Raw genomic sequence first — 18,976 nt, 5'->3', positions numbered from 1 at the left:
CGGGCACAGGGGGCCGCAGGGCGCCGGGTCCCGGGGTGCCTTTTGTTGTCGGGAAATCTTACCCTCTGTTGATCGCGGTGGGGGGGTCCCTGGTTCTGTGGCTGCAGGCATCGCCAGGAGCATCGTGGTGGGTCCTTGGGTGCCGGATTCGGGGTCACATGCGCCGGGGGGACATCCTCGGGGTCTTTGTCCACTCCGGCATAGGCTCAGCTTGGCAGGTGCAGAATGTGCAGGATTCGCGGTTCCGGGCTGATGCCAGGGGTTAGAAACTTGCTTCGAGCAGAGCCACTGCTCATGGGAGTCCCAGATGCTCAGAGTCACAAGGTAGCCAGGTCCTCCGGGGTTTGTGAGGTTGCTGGCCACAGGAGGTGCCGGGATTTAGCAGGAGCAGGTTCGAGGGTCGACAGGCCGGTAGGGCTGGGGCCAAAGCAGTTGGTGTCTTCCTCTCCTTAGCAGCTGCACGGCAGGTCTTCTTTCTTCTTGATCTTCATTGCTTTTTCGCAATCTGGAATCTAAGGAAGGAAGGTTCTGGGTGCCCCTAAATACTAGATTTAGGCGCGTTACAGGTAGGTAAAGGGCAGGGACCCATTGGTACACCCTCTATCCTGCCTCCCTCCTGTGGGAGGGGGGCACTAGCCTAGTCCCGATTGGGCAGGGCTTCCCATCTTCAAGATGGCGAGAGCCCGGAGATGTACTTCTCCTCGCCTCCCCACCCGAGGGGTGGGGTTGTCAGAGGCTGGCACATCCCCTGTCCTTACTTGGGGTTTTCGGCCAGTCTTCCCGCCAGAGTGGGGGGTCAGAACCAGTGGGGGCCAGCTGCTGGGTACAGCAAGTGGCCTGGAGAAGCTCACAAAGGCGGCATGCCTTTGAAGCTCCCCCTGCCCATCTTGGGGGAGGAGACCTAGCACCTCGCCCAGGATGTGCATTGTTGCAGGCCCAGGAGAGCGGGGGCTCTCCACCCAAGGGTCCAGCAACATGGCTGCTGTGTGGCAGCCTAGGCAGCCTCTCAGACAAGACGTGGATTGTAGGTTAGGTTTCAGGGGGCATCTCTAAGATGCCCTCTGTAGTGCTTAGTACATAAAATCCCACACTGGCATCAGTGCCGGTTTAATGCGCTGAGAAGTTTGATACCAAACTTCTCAGTCTTCAGTGTTGCCATTATGGTGCTGTGGAGTTCGTGTTCGACGAGCTCTCAGCACCATATACTCTTAAATGGCAGCACTGCACTTACAGTGCCCAGGAATGGACCTGGGTACTGTAGGGGCACAGGGCTCATGCTCCTGTGCCCACACCACTGGCATAAGGCACGCAGCTAGAGGGGTGGCTGATGTATGCCAGGGCAGTGTAGGTGGTGGGCATGGCACACAGGGAGGTGTGCCATGTCGACTCTTTGTTTTGTCTTGTACCCAGACACTCAGCCTGCAAGGGCAGTGTGTTTGTGTTAGGGTACAGGGCCTCTAAGGGTGGCACAATAAGTGCTGCAGCCCTTAGAGGCCTTCCCTGGTCACAAGGCCCTGGGTACCTAGGGTACCATTTACCAGGGGCTGACATGTGGCCAGGGTTTGCCAATTTGGGTTTTAGGTAAGGAACATAGGCCCTGGGCAACTGATTGGCAGGAGTCCAGGTCATACTCAGTCAAAGTACATTCAGCAATTCAGCAAAAAGTGGAGGCATATCATGCAAGAAAGATGGCACTTTCTCATAACTGTTAACATGGCAGACTTATTTTAAAGAAGGTCTTCATGGGCCTGTCTGTTGGTGTCAGCAACTGCCAACAAGAAGAGTATGATGAAGAACAAGCCTGAGGTTTGTTTCAATTACATTTTTCAAAAGCAAATCGGCTCACACACGGATTTACACACTTAAAGACCCCAATCCCTTGCACTGACTGACTCAGTGTACGACTCATTCATACACTGAGCTATGGAGGTGGCCAATGCTCCCCAGAATATCTCCCTCGTAAAAGTAGTATTCAAACCATCTGTAGCTTGGACAAAGAACAGCTTCAGAAAACAGGGTGTCAAAAGGCAAAAGAAAAAGTGTTACATCACCTGGCTACAGAATAAGAGTATAAGTGATTTAATTTCAGATACTATACATTGAGTATTTATAGAACTGTTCTCCCCCGTGGCAAGACAATACCAATGTCTTAACTGGTTCTTGACTATGTGAATATGTTTTGCTCAAGCCATAATTTTATGCTGCATTATTTTAATGCACAGCTAACTCAGGCATTTTAGATAACTGCAGCCTTAAAACGTTTATCAACTGGCCGATAACAGTCACAGGCATAATCGAAAATACAGTTCTGGTGAAGTTACACATACAGACCTTACTACGAATACCCTTGCACACTTGAAGAGACAGAGAGAGGAGATGATTCAGCATAGCATGTGCAATCCTATTGAAACAATACTAGTGATCATGCAAAAGAAAACAAGCATTGGCATAGCCAATAGGTCTCGCCTTTGGGACCTTGTGTTAAGCCAGAACTTTTGGCTATGTTGTAGAGCATTGTGGCTGCTGTGCATTATGTTGAAAAGTTATAATAAAAAGTGTTAATCATTTTTGTTATTTTTATACAAACAAAGACGACATTATATACAACTGAAAAACCTGTTTAAAAAAAGATTTTAACATAAAAAAAATGTATACTTTTTTTGTTATGGGGGTGCGGGACATAAATAACGGGGAAGTGAAGGTTGGAAAACAGTAATTTAATTACAACACGAGCAGTGGACGGACACTCGGGGAGAATCGTTTTCGCCTAGGTTTTTTGCATGTAAGTGTATTTCTATACGCGTGTGCTTTTCTATATTCGTGTATGGCTTGCAATACAGCTATGGATGTGCGTACATTCGTGGAGGATATATGTGACAGTGTGATATGCATTATCACGGTTGTTGCTTGTTCATGCATATTTCTCTTTCTGCATATTTGAGCGCCTGTGTGGATGCCCGATTGTATTTGTTCTATATGCATCTATATGGGTACATGCGTGTGTGCGTGCATGCCGCGTACGTGTTTTGTTTGTTACTGTATGTGTGATAATAATAATCATAAGAATGATGTGCCTCTAGTGTTGAGTGAGTGCGTGCCTGTGTGCGCGCACGAGTGGCTAGGAAGACACTACAAGGGAAGACATTAGTTGCTGGACTCAACCATTTAAAAAAAAAAAAACACAGAAGCAGTAATAAATTGACGCCCAATACCTGCAACCGGGGACATACTTTAGAATACAGCAAAGTTGCTTTCAAAATGCTCCCTTGATGAGACTTAGATGTCTGTGCTTAATATTAAGTAGTCAAAACTAAAACAACCTCAAAAGGGGACTTTTCCCCCCAATGTCAATAAAGTACATACCCCATCAAGTTCCACTGTTTCCGTTGACAAGTTCATGTGTCAGAATGCATGCACATACCAGCAGAATGACGCAAGCACCTTTTGTTATTATTTAATTAAGGATCGAAGATTGCGGATGGCACTTGGATCAGTAAAATAAAAAAATAAGATGTTTATAGAACGAAGTGCCCAAAAAAAAGCATTGCAGAGGTGTAAAAGTGGGGAGCACGCAGGGAGCCCAGGAGTGGAAAAGCGTCACATTTAGGAGAGAGCAACATAGGGGGAGAAACACATGGAGAGATCAACACAGATCACAGACGGAGGAGAGAAGAACAGAGTGCAGGGGAGACGCACACGAGAAAAGCACACTTGTCACTGCCACACACGGAGCATGGGAGATGCACACCTGGGCGAAAACAACAGAGAGCGAAGAGCGGATAAGGACAAGAGAAACAGAACACATGAGAGACAGGTAGGCATGACTTAAAACCGTCGGTGTACGTCTTCTGGTAAATGTTATTAAAAGATAGAATCTTCTACTCCAAGATGTCTGAAACAACACAGCGCCTCAGCAATCGCAGGCTTACATGTGATTTCATAACCAGCTGACTGAGATCGTTGGAGATGCTGCAATTTAAACAGAAAAACCACAAACAGTTCCTTGTGTTGTAGTTCGAAGAGTTGTGTCGCCTGCAGCCAGTTATACATTAGTCTGTGGTATTTTACAACAATGTTACAGGATTGATGGGTAAACATGCGAAACTGAATTAGAATTTCAACTGTAAAGTAGAAGACTGCAAACTATCTGGGAGAGAAAGTCCACAAATATGAATAAGCAATTGCAAATCATAATGCACATACCCTGTATGAACAACTGCTTTGTTTAAAAAGAGGCTCCAAAAGTTCTACTGGAGAAGGCCCTTTGTAGTCCTTATCTTCTTCCTGTGACAGAATAAACATGAGAGCCATCAATGAATTAGAGTTTACGCATCAACCAGAAATACAGCTGGAAAGAAAACCTAGTATTCTGACACCTCTAGTGGACTGCCTGAGTGGATCGAGCATTAACAAGTCCCGGTTTAAAATAATATCTCTCAGCACACACTCTGGGAATTCCACTTCTCTATGAACAGCAAATTACCTCCCTCCATAGCTGCCAAGTTTGCTGATGTGCGACATTTTCATCTTTTTTTAGTGTGCACGTATTTAATTTTAATCTGTAATTTGTGACACTTTGACACTTTATCCCACATAAAGCAAAGCAGGTATGTTGATTACATGTAAACAATTTTGAAACAAGAAGGCAAATAGACCTGCATTGTGTAGTTTGCACAGTATCACCACTATTACTTAGTGTTTGGGCCCCTATGCACTGCAGGCTATACCGCAATGCCCAAAGACCAAGAGCAGTTAGTATGATTGAGGAGCGTACAGTACATGCACCCACCAAATACCCACATATCCAAGCCTATTGCTGTCCATATACAGCTGTCTGTCAATTGGTATCCAAATAGCTTACAACCCGTGTGCCGCAGGATTTCTTGTGCTCTTGAAGTATTAGAAGAAGCCATCTGTATTTCAAGAAACAGTAGCTCATTTACTGGTGCTAGCTATACACATTTATTTGCATGAAAACGTGGAAATGGTTCCTAGATTAGAAAGCTTTGAATCCACAAACGGCAGATCAGCGACTAAGCCAGGCTAATGAGCTTCAACTGACTCAAGACAGTTCTTGAAAAGGCAAGTCTTTCACTTCTTTATGCAGATAGCTGCCCTCTTACTTTATGGACAGACAAAGCTGGAAAAACTGGCATACATTACATATAGCAGAGATGTCTTAGTAGCCACCATAGAGTCTGTATTCAAAAACTGAACGGATACTGCAACAGGGAGGTAATGCCCTCAATCTGAGACAGCACAGCAAAGTCTAAGTACCGACCAGAAACAGCAGGGATTCCCATAAAGTGAAACAGAGTGGGATAACAGACATCTGATACATCAATGACGAAGAACCCAGGAAGCAGTCCTGCTTCGAACCAGAGGACGGAATTCTCAGCATCCAACAAAACTGACAGGAAGGAAGCCGTGGACAGCCAAAGAGAATTGGGTCACCTAACATCCTATTAGAATTGAGTGAGAAGTTAGAGGTGCCATAGAGCCACTTAGCCATCCTGAGTACTCCACAGCTTCCAAACGGACCCACTTTGTATATGATAAATAGGCTATCTGGTTTTAGGTTTAAACCTACAATAACTGATTAAACCCCACCGAAAGGAAAATAGCCATCATCGGTGTAAATATATAAACACTGAAAAAACACCTTTACAACCACAAACCATTCAAAGAAAGGAAAGTGCCATTCAAAGAAAGGAAAAGAGCAAAAGGGACATTTATTTCTTCCTGAAAGGGCCAATACAATGTAACTTGGTTATACAAAGTAGCATCAAGAAAGACTGGGCTAACATTGTGCTGCTCGAGTTTTGTTGTTTAGCGATGTCACTAAAACATTGTCTCTTCTTCCTTCTACTTTTTTCAGTTTTGTGATCTTTGGTCTAAAGATGCAGTGTTTAGAAGCCCGTTTTAGGTCTTATTTCATTATTTTTTTAACTGTAGAAAATCGGGAAATATCAAAATCATATTTGATATTTTGGCTAATTTGATTTCACAGATAGGTAAAAACGGCTAGTTTCATAAGAATCTTTCCAAATATGGACCATCACATTTACCCACAGACAGAGAATGGGTGAAATCCTTTGATACATCAGCTCCCTTTTCTAGTGAGCCAGAATGGATTGTAAGTGAACTGCCGAACAACCCAAGCTTTAAACATTCAATGCAAGATGTAGGGACACGTATATGTGAAAAGAATGTTGTCACCAAGCATCTGAGATAGTGGTGAAAACATGACACCAGACGTTTGGTAAACATGGAATGCAGTGTCACTTGGAAGGCTGCTGAAAAAAGTTCCTACCAAGTTCAATAAAGATTGGAGTGTTATTGTTTGTATTTGCAGTAACTCAGCTACGTATGTGAAAAAGTTATATGATGGTCTGTCAAAATTGATACCTGAGCTGAAGAGTAAGAGAGCCTTGTCACTTGCTAGATGGTATGCTGAAAGCATCTTTACAATCTTCAGAGTTAATAAAGAATGCTATTGACTTTGTAGTCCAATCTGGTGCAGTAAAAATGTATTTGGACCTCATATAGCCTGTGCACACGCTGCTATCTATACACATGCACTATCAGTGCAGAAAGCAAGCAATAATTAAAATTCTTTAAACACCGGAAAAATCGGTTTCTGCTGTTTTTTAATAGCGCAAAATTGAGTACCCACTGATAACCACTGTTTTTTTAAGGTTTTCAAAAAAAGGAGAAAAAACCCACCAGAATTTACCAAAAATAGAAACTGAAAACAGGAAAGCCTAATGATAAACTATGCCAGGCCAGTGTTCTAATTCAATCACTCTCTGGATTCTGAGATCTTGAATGCCCTATCTTCAGCGGCGTCACTAGGGGGTTGCGGGGGGTGCGGACCGCACCGGGTGACACCATAACATGGGGTGACACCAATCTGGTTACGCTGTGTAACACAGCTGTGCAGCCTCGCCTCTGCTCTGCAAGCACACCTGCTTACAACAAATACTGCACTGCAGTGCGTGCCACGCACGCACCACCTACTACCATAGTGGTGATGATGGTGCGATGCACGGCGGCGGCGTACCCAGTTTGTGGGTCCCAGGGCCGTCAATCTTACAGTGCTACCAATGACGGCCCTGGGCCAGCCCCCGCGCTGTGCTCTTCTGACGCGCGTCACCACCATGCGCTTAGACTGAGTGGAGACAGTCTCGGCAGGGGAGTGCTGCTGGGCGATTTGCAGAACCCCTAGGGGCCCAGCCACCACCACAGTGGAGTCTAAAGAAAAGGTAAGGGTGGTTTTTCTCACCATTTCAAACTTCACTCTCCCGTTCCAAAATCGGCAGCTCTTAGCCTAGGGCCCCCTCGCTCCCCCCGCCATTGACTACTGTTGTCTTGAGTAACAACATAGCAACACCACCTGATCGCCTGGCTAATAAGGAAACATTTCGCCCCCCGCCTGTAATGTGTTACTCTTGCTCGGCGTTCTGTGTGCGCATGACTCGGAAACACACTTAAAGCAGAGTTACCCCACTGCTGCTCCTGACGGTTAAGCCTGCCGCCATATCTTTCACCCTGGACCTCAAATCCCATACAGTTCCTCACCTTGAAACCGCCTGTCAGCCCCTGACCAATCACGTCTCTTGAGCGGGTGTGGACTGTGCCAGATTCCCCTGCTCTTTAAATACTCACTGCTCATCAAATGCACTACACCTGGGGTGGCGCCACCATTTCTTTTCGCGCTCGTTTTTTACCGGTAAAGCATCAATTAGAGAAAAACAATGTGTTGATACTTCTTGTGAAAGCGTTTTAAATTAGTGTAAAATTACAGACTTCATAGAATTCCGGCCCCTTATTTTATCAAGCTGTGTTATAACTTGAAAAAATACAAATTATAAAACTAAATGATATTTTTGTAAGTTGTGAGGTCGGGATTCGAACCCATGACCTTCCCGTTGTTATATAATTCATTTAGCTCCTAGTACTAGCGCAATTGATAGTCTATCCCTAGTGTATTGAATCTTCAGTCTGTTGCTCTGGTGTCTATTTACTATATCAGGGGTAGTCCAAAATTACGTTTATACTAATTAATATGCAGATATCAAACTGGACGGCCTTATTCTTGCTATTAAGATCTTCAGGTTCCTCATTATGTGCATGTTTTGACCTGCGATTATCCTTTACAATTATTTGTTTTTCTAAACACGACCTATCATCGCTGTTATGTTATTTTCGCACTCCCAGGAGTACTCGCTATATCTCTCATTCTCTATACCTGGGGCGCCACCAAAGTATATTTATGTACTCATTTCTTCACCGCTAACTTATAAAGAAAAACACTTGTCATACTTAGTATTTGTTTATATGCTTAAAAATATATAAACTTAAGTCTTGACACTCATTGTCTCAGGTTGTGGCCCCTATCAAATTGTTACTTATCAACTTGCAAAACTACCAATGTATTACAACACCCTAAATGAATGTTCCATGTGTTGGCAGGTCGGGAGTCGAACCTACAACCTTACTTCTAATAAATGCCTCCTCCAGCTTTATATATATATATGTTTCCATGTGTTGTCCTGAAGCGAAGCCGCACTCCCCATCAGGTTTCTAATATAGTGGAAAGAACCACGAGCTTAATAATGTAGTTCAAGGTTATGGTTTGCATATGGCCCGTGCATGGAGCGGACGCTGGCTGAGTGTTCAAGCATCGTTCGACACCGCCCCCATCAGTTCACAAGCCAAGCACTGGAAGAAGGTGCCGCACTCCTTCCCCCGAGCTGGCGAAGAGCTCTCTCCCATGGCTGCCAGCCAGCAAAATGTCCAACAGTAAGTACTCTTCAGAGAGTCCGATGCGCAGGGGATATCGCCAAAGCCCCCCTTGCACTGTCAGGAACCGATGTTCCTTAGCTCTTGACCGAAGACAGGGAAAAACGCCCCAGGTCCCTCCGAACCGGGGGCGCGGCCCTGCCATGATAGCGCCTAGGGCCTTGCACCACGCTCTCTTCACTCGCTTGATAAGGAGGCGCCACGCACACAGCCCACGCCCCTCACTCGCGTAGACACTGCACTGAACCCTTGAAAGACTCCCGAGAAGGACTTCTGCCCCAAGTGGGATGCCAGTGTCCTGTGCAACCCGGCACCAACCTGATCTCTCTCCCCCCCCCAGCCATGCACTGCCACAAGGCACTACCCTCACGCCTAGCAGACTAACCTTCCTAAAGCTTTACAGCTCCCCTAGCCCCCCTCCCCCTCACCTCACGCAGTGTGCTGCAGCAGCGCCTCTCTCCTCTGTAATAGTACCAAGAGAAAGAGTGTCAAGTGACACACGCTTGTGTTTAAATACCTACCACTCCCCAGCCTAATTCCTTTGCCTAATTTTTGGCTGGCTGAACCCTAGTGCCCTAATGATGTGCTGCCTAGTAACTTCCCTGTGTACGCTCCCCTTTACCCAACCTGGCGGACTCGGAGCGGAGGAGGTCCATGCGGTAAGTCGTGAGGGGGTGACACCCACCCTAGTGACGCCACTGTTTATCTTACAATGGGAATAGTAAGGAACAGATTTAAGTGCCTGAAATGGCCAAAGCTGTTTAACAAATCAGAATCAAAACAGCAAGTGCAGGTGGCATATTACTTCAAGCAAAAAAAACAACAACAAAATCATACTCACTGAAAGAATGCTACAAATACAATTATGATTGCGATACTGTACCGTTGGTCAGTCTTCGGCTTTCCCTATTACAAATTGGCGTTTTGTGACAGCCGAGTCAACTCTGTCCAATAAAACCAAGCAAACACTGCAACTTGTAGGAAGCTTAGCTCTTCTGAATTAAAGCAAAGAGCAAGGCAAGAGGAGTGCTTCTGACAGGGAATAATGTAAAAGCTCTTAAAGTGAGTTCATTTCCACTGTTCACCCAAGAATGTGTGATAAAACCAGTTTTAAATAAAGAGCACTCCCTCGCCTCTCACACACTATCCTACACAACTATACAACATTTACTTCTCAATATAGGCTTTTCGATTGTCAAGCCTATAATGTTAGAAAGTTCTGCTTTCTTCTCTTCCAACTACTGAGTGCCTTTTGCAAAAATTACAAGAGCCAAATAAACAAAATAAAAAATTGGGTCTCATCTGTGACCTGAAAGATTTAGGACTAGGAGGGTCTATGAAGTTGCCACTACAAAAGTTATTACTGTTTTCCAATGCATTCAGAGAATCTCATGCAAACACCAGGATGCTTAGCGATTTACTGTTTATGCTGTGTATCGAGATTGACCTCTTTTTGCCGACCCCATGACTCCAACCTGGTTCCCCCGTTCCAAGGTCAGCAGCTCTGGCCGTTAGGTCACCTCGCTTTCCTTTAAGTTTTAAGTCTTGGGAAAAGGATTTATACTTAAAAAATTTTCTTTAACCAGGAATCAGATTTTAAAAAAACACATAAGACACGGTAAAACTTTCCACATTTTGACAGTAAAAAAACTAGGGGCAAAGTTTATTTTTTATGAAAATTTGCATTGAGATTATTTCACAGCAAGAATCGACATAATGAGGCTTTCATGAAAAAAGTCTGCTTGATGGGATGGTTTTACTTCCGGCCCCTACCTTTAACCCCTTTGTGCGCTTGTGGCCGGGTTTCACCAAGAGGCGACCATCCCACATAGTCAGTGGTGGTTGGTTGGGCCAGGGAGCTCTAAACAGTGGCCATACTCATCTTCCAGTGTGCCACGGGAATCAGACAAAATCCGACTCCTTTCCAGGACAATGGAGTGCAGTGCATGCACGTGGGCAATCACAATGCTCATACAAAAGTAGGTCGCCTTAGCCAGGCTCATCGAGAGGCAGCGCGGCTATACAAAAGTAGAGAGAGTCTCAACTGCACAGTTTAACTCAGTTACTAATGTAGTGAAACATGAGGCAGGGAGCGTGTTCCCAACTTTACAATTTACATCATGTGTAGCCCTGACAAGAGCCAAATATTGAGCGACAATTTCACACCGTGCGGGCAATGCGGTAAAAATATTAAAAAAGCATAAATCTAACACGAGCTGCGCAGCACTTGCCAGGGTTGTTCCTTTCACTTAGGGTCTAAGCAGTCTATGTAACTTCCTTTGCCTGACAGGACGTCATCTTTGCAACTAAATGTGCAGAACCAGTTTACGTGCCATCAAGTGACAGATCTGGGTTAACAAAGCTACTGCCAGGTCTGTGAGGAGGGCTTTACTCATTGAATGGCCCACTGCAATCGTGCATGGTGTAACCTTATTGTTCTATTCCAGCTACACAGCATGTACTGTATGGTTTGATATTGGTGTTTATATAGCACGTTTAAGTAACTGCTGAAGTGTTTTGCTATATGGAAAGCCCATGAGCAACTATGCAGCAGGAATATACAACTCATCATCCCCTGTAGCAGACTAACAGGAGAACATAAGAAATACATTAACACTGCAAAGACATCATAGCCAAGTGAAAAATAGTCACTGCACCATACCGGTGCCTTCTGCACTAGCCCTCTTCTGCATCAATGGCCAGACTGTCTCCACATTGCTCCCGGCATTGATCACCTTCTTCTCCAACCACTGCTACTATGATCATACTTCACCATCAAAAACCATCCAGACACATAGTCTTCACTCTACCCACTTTAGTTTGTTCCAGACCACCAATCTTGAGCTTGCCTTTCTTCAATCCTCCATGCAGTTTGACAAGAAAGAAGTCGTTCACCACAACAACCTACCAGTAAGCATCCATCCTACTAATTCAATGCTGCCTGCATGTTTCCAGATTCAACAAGACCCTACTCCCAATTTCATTCTCTGCAGCAAGATCGAGATTTCTCTTCTCCCATCCTTTGCACCATCAGTCACAAACTATAACATGCCCCTCCAACTGAATGGCTTGAAATGATGGCCCGCCATCAGTATTTACATCATCATTTCTCCCAGTGACCACCAATCAACATACACATTGATACAACAGTTAATTAGCGCATTCAATCGTAACATTACCATGTGGATGAGGAGAAATGATTCTTCTGTGTTCTATGCCATTTCACATTCAATGAAAGAAAACTTTGAGCCATTATCAAGTATTAAATATCGCTGGAAAGCCTCCGTATAAAAACGAACAATTTTGAATAGTAATCACCTAGCACAATTGCAAATTATCTATTCCTTGGTAGTGCATGGAAATGGCTAAAAAAACGAATAGCTAAGAGGTCCCACTCCTTTTCCTGCTCCACAGAACACCCGAACTTGCCAGTGCTCATAAATAACATTGCACAACACAAATTTCTCCGCTATCGCACCACACATTTCTCCGCTATCACATCAATATCTACATACATGGCAGCCACCAGCATGTCATACTCAACTTGGGTTTGGTTAGGGACTCCCCAGTGCCCCTCAACCAAGGGTAACAGTGTGTCAGCAATTTTACAAATTATCACATGACAGCACAAACTGTGTCGCCATCACAATATTCTCTTCAGCTCTGCAGCATTCCAACCACCTCTTAAATTTTCTTGCACTCGTGTAATCCACCTTATACTGTCATAACATCCCAACTACAAAGTGATTAAACACATTACTTCCCCTAAACATAGATGAAAAAACAATCTACATGAACATTTCTTCCAGCAGATACCCATCCACGTGTTGCATACAGAAATGTAGTTTTCCATAGTTCTGTAAAAAACATAAGCAGCATGTAATATGTAAGCTCTGATGAACGGCAAAGACAAGGAACCACTTGTCAGAGGATTACCAGTATTGACTTAGCACATATTTCACTACTAAATAATTGAAATGCTAGTAAGCTCAACTGCATCTACGAAAATGCACTGTAGGAGTATTGGTTCAACATTTTGAACGTGTGAATCACAACCTGTGAGAGGTAGACGAAAATAAATGACCCTTAGGTCTAAATCAAATTAATTTAAAAAATACAATTCCAGAAACAAATGAAGCTGTGGGGCAAACTAACACTGCTGAGTAGTAAGAACAGTTTCACAGATTGTCTTTAAAGGGACTTATTTGTTTGAAATCATGTCAGCAGATAGCAAAATGAGCGATTCCAAGGAATGGTACCACTTTCAAAATCAAATTTAAAGTAAAGAATTTAACTCTGCTTAGTACTTTAAAATTAAAACAAAAAAACAATACACAAGCGCTCTGTAGGGAGGCATGGCTTACGAGCTAAAGATGGCAGACATAATACCAGCACTCTACTCCAGCCTCATCCTGAAAACTCGTCTTCCCAGGGGCCCATCGAGCCCTGTAAAGGAGAACCCCTGCTTGGCAGGGTTTGCCACTACCTGGCCCTGTGATCGGCGAGGAGCTTGGAACCACAACAGACTCCTGGGGTGCTTAGGCCAATGGGCCCACGCTCCTGCTAGGAGCACGCCAGTTCCGAGCAGAGAAGCAGGGTACATGGCCCTGGAAATTGGTAGCAACTATGACAACGGTGTCAGAGATGTAGGGCCCCCCACATCCTGAAAGCTGGTGGGTTCCCCGCTACAGTACCCAGTCGCGATTGGTCCTTCATCTAGGCATCAGTGACCCGGGCTATGGGCACCTGGCAGACACAAGCATGGATCAGTGCGGCAGGAGCAGGGGGACTGGAAACCCCAGGCAGGCAACAGTCACTAGCGGCCCTTCACAACGGTGGTGCCATAATTTTGCGGAACTGCAGGGTGTGCCCAGACCTACCCCGGACTGCTTTGGTGACAACCGGCAGGCTGAAAGGCACAGGCAAACTGGGATACCGATGCCCCACCTCACATTTCTCCTGATGAACATGTTGCAGTACAGAGAGGTAAGTGCACGTGGGGATAGGAGAGTGCAGTCAGCGAAATAACCAACGTGTCATAATACTCACCTGAAGACTCTCGGAGCTTTGAAGAAAGACGAGACTGGGAAATCTAAGGGAGCTGGGAACCCCAAGCACCACTGAGACCACCACATGGTGCTCTCCCCTTGGGCCCAAAGACAATCAATACGTCAGGGCATGCGGCAACCTGGGGAAACTCTGCTGGCCACCACAGTATTATAGAGATTGGAGTATCGATGGCAGCCCATTGTGGGAGGAAGGAGAAGGCCGGGCTGGGAGAATACTCCTGGTGAACATGCGATAAGCCTCAAATTTGGCGCCCTCCCCGTAAACATAGGGAAGCCAAGGCAAAATCAATAGACAACCGTAACCTGTGCCTGTGAAGGCGTGTAGAGAAACTACCATTGGCCCCCCATCTGTTGGTTGCACATGACCGGGTATTCCAGCATGGTACTGACTTCCAAAACCCACTGCAGGAGGCTGACCTACCCAGCAGGAGAGAACAGAGATGCTGACCTCTGGGGGGCCCCCCTCCCCGCAGAACCGGAGAGTGGTATAGGAGGGACTAAAACTGGAGGGAGAGTTGGAGAATAGCCAGGGTGACCCACACGTTCAGTGGGGTCTCTGGGACCTCAGGTCTCCAGTGAGGAGTGCATATGCAGCAGGTGGGGCCACGGGGGTATCCCCGAGCCAGGCTTAAGCAATCGGGGCACATGTCGGTGTTTGTATCTGGCCTCCCTAGGAAAAGGCCTTTGCACCTGAATGCTTTACACAAGCACATGATCAGGATCTCCCGTCCATTGCTGCTGCCCCCATACTGGCTAGCTGTCACCTTTTGGACATAGGGAAGCTGAGGATTAGACAACCCAGTGCCCAGGCATGTCAATGATCCCTCAATGACTACTTCTGGGACTACAGAAGGGACGACCCTGCAGCTCCAATTAGATGAAATATTAGCAGCCATAGAAGACACTAAATCCACACTACACCCAGATATTAGTACTGTATCTGTGGGACTCGAACTATTGAGAGCTGGCCACCAGAAACTGGCAGACAGAGTGAAAGATGTGGAGAATGGGGTGAACAAAATTCGCCCTGAACAAATGGCATTGTCACAACAAGTAACAGCCCTGAATGACAGAGTATGCACACTAGAAAATTATGCGGAGGACGCAGAAGGCCACAACCGGCGAAGCAATGTTCACATAGTGGATCTCCCAGAAGGTGCGGAAGGAGGGGTCGTGGTAGCCTATCTTGAGCACTGGATGAGAACGGAAGTCATCTCAAACCTTCTGACACTCTTCTGTGCTCTGGAACGTGCGCATAGGGAGCGCCCCTCTCCCCCCCCCCCCGCCAGAGCATGGCCGACCACCTCACCCAGTGGTAGCCAAGCTGCTCCATTTCAGAGACATCTTCCTGCAAAGGGTGAGAACAACGGGCCCACATAAAATTGAAAACAGGAAGGCCACACTGTTCCCAGACTATACTGCAGCAGTACAGACTAAGAGGGCCTCCTTCCTGGAGATGAAGAGAACACTAAGAAAAGGCCAACTTCAGTGCTCCCTGATGTTCGCAGCCAAACTGAAGATTCGGTCAGATGGCACATCCCAGTTCTGTCATGACCACCAATCGGTAGGGAACGGATGGATGCCTACAAAATGGGAATGACCCCGCCTGGGCCCCCGTCGGGCGAAGAGGACACCAAGCGAAAACCCAGGAAAAGACCGCAAAGGGCCGGAAGCAGGGGCGCCCTGACGAAGCCAACCAGCAACCCAAATAGCACTGGAGCGAGCAACAGCCCTCCAGGAGACAACAGAAATCACAGTGCAGTCAGTGTCGGCTTGAAAATTGGGCTCACCATCGGAGAGACAGTCGCCGGAATCAGAGTCAGAGGGATCAGTTTCGGAAGAGGAGGGCCTCCCTGACATGACCCCTCAATCAGTCGACGATCTAATCTAACTTGGAGGTTAGTGCAGACCTGGACTGAAAACTCACCACAGACCTCAGGAGAGGCCACAACTTGCCCCCGGTGAGTGTACTGTACACAGGCTGGAGTGGACAGACTGATGCAAGACTAGTTCTGTCTACCCAATACCACACAACCCCTCCTACGAGTCTAATGGAGCACTCTGTATGAATGACTGTTGATTAGTATAACATTTGTTAATCCCCCAGTTCTTCTCCTTTTTCTTATTCCTGACTCAGAGTCATATGGGATACCTGCCCTAGGATCTGTAAGCCTCGAGGTCAGGCGTTGGGGAAACTAAAGATTACACATTCATGGGATAACGCCTGTAAACTCCGGCAGGATTTAAAGCAAAAAGGGGGATTTAGGACTCTGCTAGGAATATATCCTGGTTTGCTTAAAAATTGAGAGCTAAATGTGTATCCTTTTGACCACTGTAGACCTCCAATTTGCCACACTGTGTTACTGTTTTGTCACCAAGAAAGAATGGCTTGACCTAATATGGTTTGTATTGCCATCAAATTCTAATAAAAATATCTTTTCGTAAAAAAATATGCGTCTGTCAATTTGCGCCAAGGATAACACAGATCTAATTCTATTTCGAAAAACAATGTTTTATTGAGTGGAAACAAAGCCATCTTCGCACTTAGAAGGAAATTAAGAGAGGCCTCAATTTAAATCTCACAAATCTGTCTTTCACAACTTCTCAAGTAGATCACCAAGACCCAAGTCAGCTACTTTTTCTCCATGATGTACAATATGAACTGCCTCAAAAACAACCCATGCAGACTCTATGCACATTAAAAACACACGCGGAAGGGAAGGTATGGAGAAGCACACTGATGTGTTAACATGTGCTACCCATTTAAATAAGTCTTAATCTTTGTTTGCAAAATAACAGAGGGCAATTTGGTGCATCTGCACAGTACTGCGCTCAAACATTTTCAAGTTATCCAATCTGTCACCCTTTTGTGTCTTAAAAACAAAACTAACTTGTTTTCTATATAGCTCACTTGATAGCACCCCTTTGCAGTTTTCTGGCACATTTCAGATGTTACCACTGCCCAGTTTAGTGCCAATAAATTTACCACAATTGGAAGATGGAGAGCCAAGACTTTCCTACCAGTATTCTGGTTTGCAAACTGCAGGCTGCGCACAATCACTTGGGACGATTTAAGTCATGGAGCCATTCTGCTATCGTAAGGCAATTTCATGGTACAGAGTTTATCATCGGTTGGCTGCATGGCCAGTTTAATTTTATTCTGACAGATTACAATAACTGCAGAAGGGACCATCCAGTCAGCATTTCAAGGAGCACAAAAGAGAGTACTACTAAACCAATTCAAAACATTCATAGATGGGCCAGGAGAGGTCTTTGAGAAACCGACACACTGTAAAACTCACAATGTGTGATACAGTCACAGCCCGTTCTTTCACAGTAGCCCACAAACAAGTTCAACTGCAAGGACGTGTATAGACCTCATAAATCTAAATCTGGAGGGACCTCCTCAAATCGGACCATCATGTGTAAAATAGCGATCGGACAAGGAACTTCTATCCTGCTTTGATATCACAGAGCGAAGGCAAGCCCTGTGACGGCAATGGATGAAAAAGTAATAAAAGGGACGGTGTGACATATGGCTTAGTAAGCCAGTACATATTTAGATCACAACGATCTTGCCCACCTTTTGAGTACAAAATATCGTAGTAAACGGAAACATTTATTTTATCCCATATTTTATAATGCCTTGGAAACCTCAGTACCACAAACTGCAAAATCAGTGACAAGCATGGTGCTGCCTAACACAAAGAACTTCGTATATCATAAGGTCCACTACTTGAACCTTATTTTCAGAGAGTAAGGGAAGAAGTGCCCTCTATTGAGTAATCCAAAGGACATTTGTCAGGTCATACATACCTCGTCTCCAGTGGAGCCTGCTGGAAGCAGGCATCTATATTTTTCTTTGTCTGCCGTGGTCATAATGATGTAATTGTCCTCTTTGTAAAGGTCACCAGGCGTAGGCTAGAAGAAGAAGAAAGATACTGGAAGTTAAAAAAAAAAAATGTAGTTGTCTATTTAGAGGCGAATTCATTAATGGTAGGTGAAACATTAGGGAACTAGCGCCAAGAATTACTGTTCTCTCTGGAGGAGATTTTCAGCTTTATTTTTGGTTCTCAAAAAATTCCACGAGTACTTCTACAAAACTACAGTAGTTGGATTTCACGGAGGACACAAGCTTAACACTTACGCATGCAGCATTTAGATACATCTACACATAAGAACGTAATACTAAAATACTTTTATTCAGGAGTAAATGTTTTGCCTGGGAGGAAGCACCATGCACCACATTCTACTTAATTAGGAATGTATTGCCATCCTACCACCACTATCTTCTGTTCTGGAAAGGAGTATATTTGTGAGTATTTCTAAGGTGAGGAGATATAGGTAAAAAAAATAGCTGGTGAATAAATCAAAATGTAAACATGTGGGAGTGTTCACCAACTAGGTCAAATCAGGTTCTCCCCTAGACCCTGAATCTCCATATGTTATCAAATATAAAAGGTTTAACTCTTCTGCTCAGGTCTCACGTTCACGAAAAAACACGTAGTAGTGATTACACTAATAAATAAACCCTCCTTGGTTCCAGCTATTTTTGCAACAACCGCCTGAAATCATTTGCTTTGTTTCCAGTTAAAGTATTGGAAAAAATATATAAACTAGCAACTTTCCTCTTATTTGGAATGCCACAATCTTCTTCATTCATCACAGTCTGGCTTTCTTCCCCAATGACAACACTAAAGGCCTAATTATGACTTCAGCGGTCTGGACTGTCGTAGCCACGGTGGCAGTGGGGGCACCAGCGGTCCGACCATCTTATTACAAGTTGGCGGGACCACCACAACTGCCATCAGAAATCCTTGTCTGTGTTGCAGAGGTCTTGAGACCACAATATGTTTGGCGGTGCCGCTGCGGCACCACCAAGCATATTACGAGTTTCCTCTCTGCCATTGTTTTTATGGTGGTGAGCCCACCATGAAAACTGTGGTGGAGAGGAAACAATTGGGGTCCTACAGGGCCTCCTGTTGCATCGGGCCATGGTGTCCATGCAGGGAAGCACATGTTGTGCCCCAGTGTGCATGCACCCCAGTTCCTGCATGGCATGGACTTTACCTTCCATGTCGTGCAGGAAGGGGCTTTGGCAT

General features: G+C 45.3%; 1 protein-coding gene across 2 annotated transcripts in view; it reads right to left on the bottom strand.

The window, feature by feature from the left end:
* The window catches only part of ERLEC1 (endoplasmic reticulum lectin 1), a 256,106-nt gene that overhangs the window by 216,540 nt on the left and 20,590 nt on the right, over positions 1 to 18,976 (bottom strand). For both annotated transcript variants that reach the window (XM_085612592.1, XM_085612593.1), the window contains exons 2-3: positions 17,691 to 17,795; positions 4,204 to 4,284 (exon numbers count right to left, since the gene is read on the bottom strand). In XM_085612592.1, the coding sequence (XP_085468718.1) occupies positions 4,204 to 4,284; positions 17,691 to 17,795 (186 nt within the window). The remainder of the gene's footprint in view (positions 1 to 4,203; positions 4,285 to 17,690; positions 17,796 to 18,976) is intronic.

Source organism: Triturus cristatus, chromosome 6 (assembly GCF_964204655.1).
Source record: "Triturus cristatus chromosome 6, aTriCri1.1, whole genome shotgun sequence".
Classification (NCBI taxonomy): domain Eukaryota; kingdom Metazoa; phylum Chordata; class Amphibia; order Caudata; family Salamandridae; genus Triturus; species Triturus cristatus.
This window is presented reverse-complemented; position numbering and strand designations above follow the sequence as displayed.